General features: G+C 52.3%; 1 protein-coding gene across 1 annotated transcript; it reads right to left on the bottom strand.

Annotated features, from left to right (window-relative positions):
• Positions 1-6,059: 6,059 nt before the first annotated feature.
• Positions 6,060-9,957, bottom strand: LOC123052251 (GDSL esterase/lipase ACHE). The gene is made up of 5 exons (XM_044475373.1): positions 9,502-9,957; positions 7,296-7,508; positions 7,029-7,198; positions 6,675-6,945; positions 6,060-6,568 (listed from the first exon to the last, which is right to left on the bottom strand). The coding sequence occupies exons 1-5, from the start codon at positions 9,764-9,766 to the stop codon at positions 6,300-6,302; spliced, it is 1,188 nt and encodes a 395-aa protein (XP_044331308.1). The 5' UTR covers positions 9,767-9,957; the 3' UTR covers positions 6,060-6,299.
• Between the last annotated feature and the right edge of the window lie 1,864 nt (positions 9,958-11,821).

The following is an 11,821-nucleotide window of genomic DNA, read 5'->3' as shown; positions in this document are numbered from 1 at the left end:
GTGACGGGATGATGCATTATGGAACGAGTAAAGAGACTTGCCGGTAATGAGATTGAACTAGGTATGATGATACCGACGATCGAATCTCGGGCAAGTAACATACCGATGACAAAGGGACTGACGTATGTTGTTATGCGGTTTGACCGATAAAGATTTTCATAGAATATGTAGGAACCAATATGAGCATCCAGGTTCCGCTATTGGTTATTGACCGGAGATGTGTCTCAGTCATGTCTACATAGTTCTCGAACCCGTAGGGTCCGCACGCTTAACGTTCGATGACGATTTGTATTATGAGTTGTGTGTTTTGGTGACCGAAGTTTGTTCGGAGTCCCGGATGAGTTCACATACATGACGAGGAGTCTCGAAATGGTCGAGAGGTAAAGATTGATATATTGGAAGGTAGTATTCGGACACCGAAAGGGTTCCGGAGTGTATCGGGTACATATCGGAGTACCGGAGGGGTTACCGGAACCCCCCGGAGAAAGATATGGGCCATATGGGCCATAGGAGGGAGGCTAACCAGCCCACAAGGGGCTGGTGCGCCCCCACAAGGGAGGAGGCCGAATTGGTTTAGAGCAACTCTAGCAGACCCCGCAGAAGACGCGAAACCGCAAAATTCCGGCGAGTATGCTGAACACGGAGGTGCCGTACGTTCGGTACTAGGATCGGTTGGATCGTGAAGACGTTCGACTACATGAACCGCGTTAATATAACGCTTCCGCTTTCAGTCTACGAGGGTACGTGGACACACTCTCCCCTCTCGTTGCTATGCATCTCCTAGATAGATCTTGCGTGATGGTAGGAAAATCTTTGAAATTGCATTGTACGTTTCCCAACACTTGTTGCTAACAATGACGATCTGACCGACGTCGTGGAAGGTACCATGGACAAGATCGAATACATGGACGAAGAGGGAGGGGAGTCTGCCCACAGCCCACCAACAGCCACGATGCCCTCGGGCAATTGGAAGGTGACCTCGACCTATGATATCTACATGATCAATATACCACGTGCCAACGACAAACGGCGAAGCCAACAACTGCGACGGCAATGGCACCAATCGCAATGACGGCGGGCCCCCACGCGATAATGCGGGTGACCCTCAAATTGACCTTAGTTCTGAGGATGATAACATACTAGATGAGTCGCTTGACAGTCCGCGCCACCATGCGTTAAGGAGGAGGCGGAGTTCACCGGGACTACAAGAATGAGCTCTTCCTAGGCGAGTTCGAGTTGAACAAAAGAAAGCATGGCACATCTAGGACAACCGCCAAGCAGGCAGAAACCTGCTCATGGACATGGATGCCGCTGCGAGCCACAGTGCGGTCTCTAAACGTGCTTGGGCAAAGGACCAGGCACAGGAGACCGGCCTCCCCGCCAGGAGGGCCGGTGGGCCTGTATGGGCAAGCATGCTCCCGAGGCAGCGGCACACAACGAGGGCAGCTCGGCTACACGAAGTAAGGGTTAGGGCGTGTTCGGTAGTTCACTGGCTTCTCAAATCCACGTTTCCAGCCGCAGAGTCCAGCCGAACGGGTCTACTCCTGGATTTTGGACCGAGAAGCTGGCTCAAATCTGTGTGTAAAAACGACGGAGCGACGGAGTTGGAAATACCTGGCTCCAAGAAAATAGCGAAGCGGGATTTGGATAGAAATTACGGGCCTTTGCCACCGCCAAGTGATCGATCCAGCCCCGCACGCATCAGGGACACGCTCGAGCCCGACCTGTCCCGTGACTCCTCTTCCCCCTCCCCAACCCTAGCCGCCGCAAGCCCCAGGCGATGGCGCAAAGCACCTCGACCACCGGCGGACACGCTCTCCCCCGCCCCTAGTCCATGCCGTGACCCACCCTTCCCCGCCCTGCTCGCCCTCTTTCGCCACCGTCGCCGACCAGGTCCGCCGCCATCAGCGACGAGCTTCCCCACCCCTGCCCACCCTGTTTCGCCACCATCGCCGACCAGATCCGCCGCCGCGATTCGAGCACTGTCCGTCAGCGACGAGCTTCTCTGCCGTCAATCGAGCTCCTCTGCCTCCCCGAACATGGGCTGCCAAAACGGGCCAAGCAGGCACTTTCTGGCCTTTTTACCTCGTCCATCGCTGGCAACGAGAAGCTGCAGCGCCGAACAGATCGCTTGATCCTGGAGTTTTCGTGGGAAGCTGGCTGCTGGAACCGGGCGACGGAGTTGAGGATTTTGCAGTGCTGGTGAACTACCGAACACGCCCTTAGTTTGGTTGGTGCCCTGGGCGTTGTGCCTGGCCTTAGCTTGGCGTAGGAGTGTTTGGTTGCCACCCTGAGCCTGGAGCTTTGTCCTTTAGTGATTAGAATATTTTATATAAAAAGCAAATTGTACTAATGAGTGCCAGGCAAGGTTGTTGCATGCCTAGGCGGATGCGATGGGACGCCTGGGCCAGGCTGATCACCATGCCCGGGCTAAGCATCTTATTTTCTTTGAGTTTTTTAATCTCCACCCGGCTAATCAAAGGTGTGGGACAACCGGGCCAAGCAGTGACTTTTTCTCTCAGGACACAATCCAAACAACTACCAGGCTGACTCTAGGAACCATCCAGGCCAGGCATATATTGGTGTGGACGCCAACCAAACTGGCCCTAAGTCCGACACGAACTACCTCCCCAAGGAGAAGCACCTAGCCCCGCCCGAGGATGAGCCTCCTTGGAATCTAGGCGCCACCCAAAGTCTTTTTCTGAGCAAGCATAGCGGTTACGTTGGAAGGCCAAGGGTAAGGACTCCTCCAAATATAACGTGGGGGGTGACTTCAACGATGCACGTCGCAAGATCGCCGCAGCACGCGGCCCATCGTTGATGTATCCGCCATGTCTCTCTGATCGGTTGATCGCTCACGAGTTCTCACCTGGCTTAAGATCAGACATGTACAACGGTTGATAAGATAGTTTTATCTTAAGTCTTGCATGTGATTTAGAGATGACAACAAAATTTGTCTATAATGGGTCATCTTTTAGTCTTATCTTTAATAACCAGCAATTCCTAAAAATGTGGCGAGACATATTGTGCTAAGAAATCACCTCTTGTCTTCTCTTAAATAAGAGAAGACAAGCCTTTTCTTATGAGTTCTCTGTCCTCCACCTCATCATCTATCCTACATGGCACTTCTAAAATAACACCATTGTACGTGCCCTAAATGCGATAAGTACGACGGGAACATGGACCCCTCTGTCTAGATCGAGGAATATATCCTCGCGATCCACATAGCAAATGACGATGGCTGTACTAAGAGTGCAGATGAATTGCTACCAACTCCGATGTCCTATGATCTTTGAGCTCTGTCTTGAGTTGAGGCCTTGAGGGTAAGAACATCGTCAATAGCGGCGGCAAAAACCACGCACACGGTAAACTGTGATTTTAGCGCACGCGAGACGTTTTCACGCGCTCCAGCAGAGGCGGGAAACTCGGGCGCGCGGGAAACGATTGCGCGCGCGGGGAAAAAGCGGGAGGTCGCGCGCTAGATTTGGCGCACCGCTTCCGGCGCGCCTATAAATTGTTGCGCCCGCCACGCGGTTTCCCATCGCTATCCACATCGCCACGCGCTCTCTCCCCGCATCATCTGCTTCCTCTGCCGCTTCCTCGCCCCGCCACTGACGCGCCACCAGCACGCCACCATGCCGCCGCGCCGCCGGGGATCTTCGGGCACCGCGGCATCCACGAGCGCCCCTCCGGCACCTTCTGCGCTAAGATTCGGTCCGGCGATGTCCGCCTCGGCCTCGGCACGTTCGAGACCGCGCACGAGGCCGCCCACGCGTACAACACGGTGGCGTGGCGCCTCGGGAGGCCTCGCCCACAGATGAACTTCCAGGACATCTGGACGTGCGAGCAGGCCCAGGCCGTCGCCCCTCCGCCGCGGCTAATAACTGACGCCGACCGTCAGGAACACCGTCGAAGGCAGCGCCGCCTCCTCATCACCGAGGCGGACGAGCGAGCCATGGGCACCACTGCACCGTCGCCCCACCCGCAGCCCCACGGGCCGTATTTGCCACTCCACTGCCGCCGCCCGATTCTTCGGCGTGCGGGCGAAGCCGTCCGGCCACTTCGGCGTCAAGTTCACCGACGTCGGCCGTCTCTTATGGCTCGACACGTACCCCACGGCCGACAAGGCTGCTCGTTCCTACAACGTGCCAGTGTGGCATGCCGGAAGGCCGAAGACGAACCTGAACTTCCCAGAGATCGAGACCCGTGCGGATGCGGAGTTTCTCGTGCCAGAGGGCATTCGGATAGAGAAGATACCGAAGAAGAAGACGGAGAAGAGGCCGACCATTGCCATTGGTCTCGGTGATAGAAATGAGGCGGCGATGGCGAGGTTCCCGCGGGAGCATCCGGAGTATGTCCAGGCCGAGGAGTTCTTTTGGAAGTGCGACGCCGAGCAAAAGAAGGAGGTGAAGGACGAGGACGAGGCCGGCCCTCGACGATGATCCCCGTCGAGTCCTCGGAGGAGGACGCCAAGGAGTTCTAGGGGCCCTCGAATGAGGACGAGTACTGGATGCCCTCGGACGACGAGTAGTTTGGATTAGTTGTATTAGTCGTTTAATTTATGTTTAAACTATGTATGAATTATGGTTGAACTATGTATAAAATGAAGTAGTAGTTCAAGTTTCTAGTTTTTACCTCCCCACTTTGCATCATCTATTGGAGTTGCTCTTTTACATCTCCAATATGCATTATCTGTTGGAGTTGCCTCTTTTTTCAAGATGTAAAATGCACTTTTTAAAGATGTAAAATTTTACATCTTCTGTTTTACATCTCCAAATTAAGCTATAGATGCAAAAATACCTAACTTTTGCATCTCCGAGGGCCAAAAACACCTCTCCGACAGATGGTGTAGATGAAAAAAAAATACATCTCCGCCTCCCAAAGATGTAAACTACAATACCTCGTGGTACAAATTTGCATCTCCATCTACCGGAGATGTAAAAGCATCTCCACCTACAGGAGAAGTAAAAAGAGCAGCCGCGCGCCAACCGCCTGTCATTTCACTTCCCCTCCCCCCATCTTCATCCTCCTACCACCCTCCGCCCAAATCAGCGTGCCACGCTGCCCCCACCGTAGATCCACCTCCGCCTCGCTGTCCGCCTCCGATTCCGCCTAGTTTCGGCTGCCCCACGCCGTCGTACGGCCCGAATCGGCCCGCCGTCGCTCTGATCCGCCCCGACCCCGCCGGGCCGCCCCGACCCCTTCCTCTCCGCCCCGACACCGCCGCCTCCGCCCCGACCCCGCCGCCTCCGCCCAAGCTCTGTCGCGCACCGCCTCGATCCCGCTGCCTCCGCCCCGACACCGCCTCGATCCCGCCGCCTCCGCCCCGACACCGCCTCGATCCCGTCGTCTCCGCCCCGCCCCGTCGCCGCACCACACCACCCTGCCCCGCCCCACCGTCGCCATGCCGCCGAGGAAGACCCCGAGGGGCAAGGCGGGGGTCCTTCGGCGTGAGGGCGATCCGACAACTTCGGGGTGGAGTTCAGCGATGCCGGCCGTCGCTTTTGGCTAGGCACCTACCCCCACGGTCCACGAGGCCACGCGTGCCTACGATGTGGCGGTGGCGTGCCGGGAGGCCAAAGAAGGACCTCAACTTCCCGGAGATCGAGACCCAGGCAGATGCGGAGTTGCTCGTGCCGAGGGGCATTCGCATGGAGGAGATCACGACGACGAAGAAGAGGCCCGCAATTGCCGTCAGTCCCGACGATAGTGACGAGGCGGCGATGGCGAGGTTCGCGCGTAAGCATCCGGAGTATGTGCAGACCGAGCAGGAGTTCTTCTGGAAGCACGGCGCCGAGCAGAAGGAGGAGGAGGAGGACGAGGCCGGCCCTCGATGGTGATCCCCGTCGAGTACTCAGAGGAGGAGGACGAGGACTTTGACAACCCGAACAAGGATGAGTTCTGGGAGCAGTTCAAGAGCTCCAATGAAGAGGAGTAGTAGTAGATGAATGTAGTACCTCGAATTAGTAGTAGTTGAGTTTGCTATGTTTTTATTAATTAGAACTATGTTTAATTATGTTTGAAATGAAGTGGTAGTTGAATTTGCTATGTTTGAAGTATAGGTTTCAAATGAAATAGTAGTTGAAGTATAGTTTTATATCTCCATTTGCATCTTCTATTGGAGTTGCTCTTTTGAAGTTGCCTCTTTTTTCAAGATGTAAAATGCATTTTTTAAAGATGTAAATTTTTACATATACTGTTTTACATCTCCAAATTTGCATCTTCCATCGGTGATGCTCTTACAGAGCATGTAGCAGCAGCAGTGGCACGGCCAACCTGACCAACGACCCACCTGCAGTTCACTGCCCTTTGCTCCGGCAAGCCTGCCTCAGGGGCATGGGCGGGTCCGAGAGCCCGCCGCCGACGATCTGATTAAAGACGAACTTGTTCGCTGCCTCGGTGAAGTGGACGCCGTCCCAGCTCACTCTCCTGGCCGGGTCGTCGCAGGACTTTCCCAGCACCACCCACTTCCCCTTCACCAGCACCTTCCCGCCACAACCAACCTTCGGGTCGAAGTTGTACGGGCCAGCGTCGTGCCCGCAGCAGGTGAGCAGAGGGTCGTCGAAGCCTGCAGACAAGAACGCCCAGCCTCAGCTTTCTCCAGGACACTACGTACGCAAGTAGCAGCTACACGTATGCATTTGTTCATCCAGCCATGGGCCATGGCGCATTACCTAGCTTGCTGGCTTGGCTGATCAGCTTGTACTTGGCGGCGTAGACATCGACGTAGGTGAACGCAGCGTCGGGGTAGGTTTTCCGGAGACGAGCCACCGTTTCCTTGAGCCTCTGGTTGAAGAGCTGCGCGACCTTGTTGTAGGTGACAGAGCAGCCAACCTTGTCCTTGACCGCGGCGATGTCGGGCCGGCGAATGAGGGCGTAAGGCAGGCAGCCGATAGGCCCCGTGCTGTGGATCCAGAAGTTCCTTCCTCCGAACCCGTGCACATTCTGCCAGATCAATTCTACAATCAGTTGTCGATCGAGCCAGCCTACTAGCTTGGTCATGTGATGGTGATCTTCATAAGACGTACCTGGATTATTGAGGTGAGCCTCTCCATGAGCTCAGGAATGAACGCTACGACTTGTTCAGTCGTCATGTTCGCGAAGTAGCCCGCCGTGATGTCGTTTTGGCCGATGTCGAAGGTGTACAGCGCCTGGGAGAAGTACTCGGCCTTTGGCAGGAGCTCCCTGTAGATGCCACCTACATACATGGGAAAAAGATAAACAGAATGGATCTTCAGTTCTGTGTACTAAGACTTGGTACTAAGATAGGCAGAATTTGGTCTAGCTGTTACCACCTTTGTTGTTGTAAACGAACTGGCTTCTGTTGATGAACTGTTCGAATTCCCAGGACTGCACGTCCAAGGAGATGGGGCTGAACCCCGAGAGGAACAGGGATGTGTTCTGTCGGCTGATTGTCGAGCCGGCTGTTGCGAAATTGGCCCCCTGCGAGAAGTTGCTCCCTACTGAGTTGAGGTACGCACTTAGGTAAGGTATTCCCAGGTTTTCGGCTGCAGCATCAGAGGAAAAAAGATAACAGGTCAGTTAGTTAGATCATTTGCAATGTGGCAATATATAGTGATGAGTTCTAATTTCTGTTTCTACACGTCCACTGAGCATTTCGCTTTTCTCGGCTAGTCTAAATATAGCACCAAAGACTGGCATGTTTTGCCTCCAACATTTCTTGTTTCCAGTGTCCTGGTTTTGAATTCTTTCTGACCAGTTTTGGCAACAAATAGCTCGATTTAGCCTTTTTGCTGAAAAATAGTCGTGCCATCGTCTTCCTAAAGCAACTTGTAGTGCAGGATCAAGCTAGTGGCCCATTGCTTCCACTAAGAATACATTTAAAGCAAAGCATCCACACATGCTCTGACACTGCAGCAAAAATCTCTCCCGCCAATAATTAATGTACGGCGTCCCTTTATATAATACAATCACGCTGCTCACGTTTGTTCGTCGTTCCATTTTTCTAGCCACCTATCCAACCACCTCAAGCTTTCCTGACACTTAAGACCCGCCAAACTATTTCTTGTTTTCATACGACCTGTACTGGCCGGGTTCCACTATCAGAAGATAACGGAGCATAAGTGATCTAGGTCTTACTTAGGAAAGTAGAATGCAAGGTCTCTAACTAGCCAGCTAGGTGTCACCTAATGCTAACACCAACAGAAAGTAAAAATGAAGTGTTGCAGGATTATTAGTCTTGCACACTAGCCTTGTTTCTTGAGAAGCACAACAATAGCCTTCTTGGAATTACTTATGAGTTTGCTTGTTTGTTTGATTAAACAATATGAAAAACGTAAAATTCTAAGAGGTTTGAGTTGATGATAACTTTCTAGTATGAAATAGAGTGTAAATGAATCCTCGGGGAAAATTCCGACCTACGAATCAGGAAAGGAAAACACGCATCAAAAAGATTTCAATTCTGCCAAATTCTCTGGAACTGTCCTTAACCAAAGGAACAATTATTAAATCAAAAGAGGCATTAACCTAACGTTTCTTTCTGTCCCTCTCAAATCAGCATCCCATTGTTAGAAAGGAAAACCAGCATCCCGAAAGCCAAAAGAGTACTGGTGCACGATAGTACTCTCCAGCTGCAACCCAACACAAAATCTTCCCGTGACGATGGCATGGCAGTGGCATCGTTCGAGTGATGTTCCGCACATGCAGCTGACTAGCCTTTCTGTCGGATTGCGCAGGATGGTGTCGGTAGGCAGCTAGCTGGCTGGGGATCGATGGAGTGCCGGGTCCCGGATGGGCGCATGGGTGTGGCATCATTGCCATGGCACGGGCGCTCGCACGCGCGCGGCGGCGGGGCCAAAGTGCAGCTTTGCTTCGGCCATGCTCCGGCGGCGCGTAGTCCATGACCGCCGCTTTCCGGCGACGAACTGATGCCCGTTCAAAGCAGGATGTGAAATGAAATGGCCTTTCAGATCTTCTTGAGCAACAAAAGGCGGTATGTAGGTAGAAAAGTCTTGTTCTGCTTGGCCCTCTCACGAGACATCCCTTCTTTTTTACTACTCTATACTACTCCAGGAGTACTTCCAGGTTCTAACGGACCAGCTATGAGCTATCAGTAATGCACAACATGGCGAGACACAAAGTAAAACAGACAACATCGTATCCAGCTCTTAGCATTTTATTACTCCAAGAGAAGTTGTTAATTAACCTTTTACAAGCTAATTTTACTGTACTCCTACAGATTACTGCGTGTCTGCCAACTTTTATTATCCTTCAGAACTCTGAGAAAGCACTGTATTGGCTTTCAAAATTGCCTTCGCAACTGCACCGCTACACATGGAACGAATTAAGGCTACATTTATTGGCTTCTGCAAGTGACAACCCGTGGGCCCTGTGTGCAGCCGTGCAGAAGAACCGACGGATAGATCGAGCGGGTGAAAAGTAATACTCCACAGTAGTACTCCAGCGACTTTGAAAAGCTCCTGATAGTACTGTCTGAGAGTTTGAGACTGAAGGCGCTTCCAGCGAGCGAAACTTACGTACCGATGAAGTCGATGACGAGGCGGCCGTCGCAGTAGCGGCCGGCGGGCATGCCGAAGAAGGTCCTGCCGTTGGGCGGCGGCGCGGCGCCGAAGGCGGCCGAGAGCCCGCCAGTGTCCGAGTTGGAGTCCCCGAAGTTGAACACGGCCGGGAAGTGGCAGTCGGCGCCCGCGCCCGCACCCGCGGAGACCTGCAGCAGCAAGAACACCAGCGACAGCAGCGCCGCGGTTCCGGCCGTGGCGGTGCGGCCAGAGCCACCCGACGCCATTCCGTGGGTCAGGTGAGTGTGGCCGCACTGAGACTGGGGGATGTGAGTGCGCGCGGGCGGGGAGGACGGGGCGCCGGTTGCAGCGGGGTGGTGGGGTTTTGAGGCGGACGCGGATGGATGGGTGGATCGGCGGATAGAGATGGGCGAGTGTGAGATGAGCCCAAATGCGGGGCGCAGGATTTCGGGCCGATAACGATAGGGGGCGTGGCGTGGTGGGGGTGACTCGTGAGATGACGGCGCCGATGCCCTCCCTGCCTTTGGAACGATGCGTCCGTGGCGTGCGCGCGGGCGGGCGGTGTTCTGTTGGACTGTTGGTGGATTACGTTACGCGAAATCCGCAAAAATAAATAAAAACGTTACTTTGACCCAAATGATACGTGTGACACGAAGCAACATAGCCCAAACGTCTTTATTATCATCCATTTTGCCACGTCAAAACAGATGATATCTGAAGAATCTTTTTCTTTTTGGTTTTCAGTCTTAAAATATTTTATCTTCTAAACAAAAAATCTGATTAAAAATCCGTTTTCATCATTAAATCCGTCTCGACGAGATCTTCAAAACTAGATTTCATGTTGATATTTTTCGATGAATTTTTTACCCAAAACATGATGTTTACAATAAAATTGTCATAGTATTTACACTAAAGTTGGCATGACATGTTTCATCTAGTTTTTTATTCTAGATTTAAAGCTACCATTCTATTTCAATTACTTTTTACGGCAAATTTTATTAATTGACCATGAATTTTTTAGTATTTAACCACGGCAAATTTAATTCATGGATCATGGCAGTTTTTAATAATTCAACATGGCAATTTTAGATTATAGATCATGGCAATTTTAGTATTTTGGCCATGTCAGTTCTTGTATTTTGACCATAAAAATTAATTTTTTGTATGCATCTGTTGGAGATATGCCCTAGAGGCAATCATGTATGGTGATATTTCCTGTGTGTTTATGAATAAAGATAGTCCTTGGACATTATCAATGATGTGTATCAGCAAGTACGTGACTTGGTTGTGGGACTATGTATTGTATGATGACTGTCCTAAAAGGTCCCTAGTCGAAAGGGCTGTGTGGACGTGCAACCGATTAGACTAGCATATGACACGGTCGATGGCTTGGTCTCACTAGCCTTAAAGCAATGGATGCTAACCGGATAATATGGACTCGAAAGGATCTAGTCGGATTCGACATAGTCGGATCCGAGTCGAGATAAGGTCCGAGTCGGACAGACCCAACTATGAGACGTAGCGATATGTCATCTGTGAGTCTCTAGTATAACATACGTTCTATGTCCTAAGACCTGAGCTGGCAAATGTACTCGGGATGGTGATAGACCTGCTTTGGGCCGACCAAACGCTACTGCGTGACAGAGTAGTTACAAAGGTAGGTTTCAGGCTTGTCCAGACCCATGCTGCGAGACATGGCCGAGCAAGATGGGATTTGCCCCTCCGATCAGGAGAGATATACTCTGGGCCCCTCGTGTGATCCGACCAGGATAAGCATGGCCATGCAATAAGGATTATGAGATAATCTGGTTTGTGGTCAGCATCACTGGAACGAGAAAGAGGTCGGGCTAGCACAAGGATGACAGACTCGCCTTGAGCCCGGCAACATATATCGTGTGGCAAAAGGAATGGAAGTTTGATGTACAGGTTCGCCTAACCAGCTTCATAGTCTGCTTGGTGGTCGACACGCCTTGCTAGAGGCCGCTACCAGCCATGCAGTCCGGAGGTGATCCGAACTGCGACCAGGTCGACTTGAACCTAAGGGGTCGCGCGCTTAAGGGAAGGAACCTACGAGGACGGATCTGAGGACACTGCTCGGATGTGATCCGAACTGTATCCGGATTGCGACCGAGTAGACTTATGAGCTTTAGGATCCGTGTGAGGCCCAAGTGTTGAGCTCGCGACGGATGCCTATATATAGTGGAGGTGCGGCACACTTATCTGATTGATTGCTTTGGCGCCGTTGTTAGGGCTTTGCATGTGTTGCAACTAACCACCTCCACTCGGCCCCGGTTGTGTGATCGGACCTAGCAGTCCGCCGC

The sequence above is a fragment of the Triticum aestivum genome, chromosome 2D (assembly GCF_018294505.1).
Source record: "Triticum aestivum cultivar Chinese Spring chromosome 2D, IWGSC CS RefSeq v2.1, whole genome shotgun sequence".
Lineage (NCBI taxonomy): Eukaryota > Viridiplantae > Streptophyta > Magnoliopsida > Poales > Poaceae > Triticum > Triticum aestivum.
This window is presented reverse-complemented; position numbering and strand designations above follow the sequence as displayed.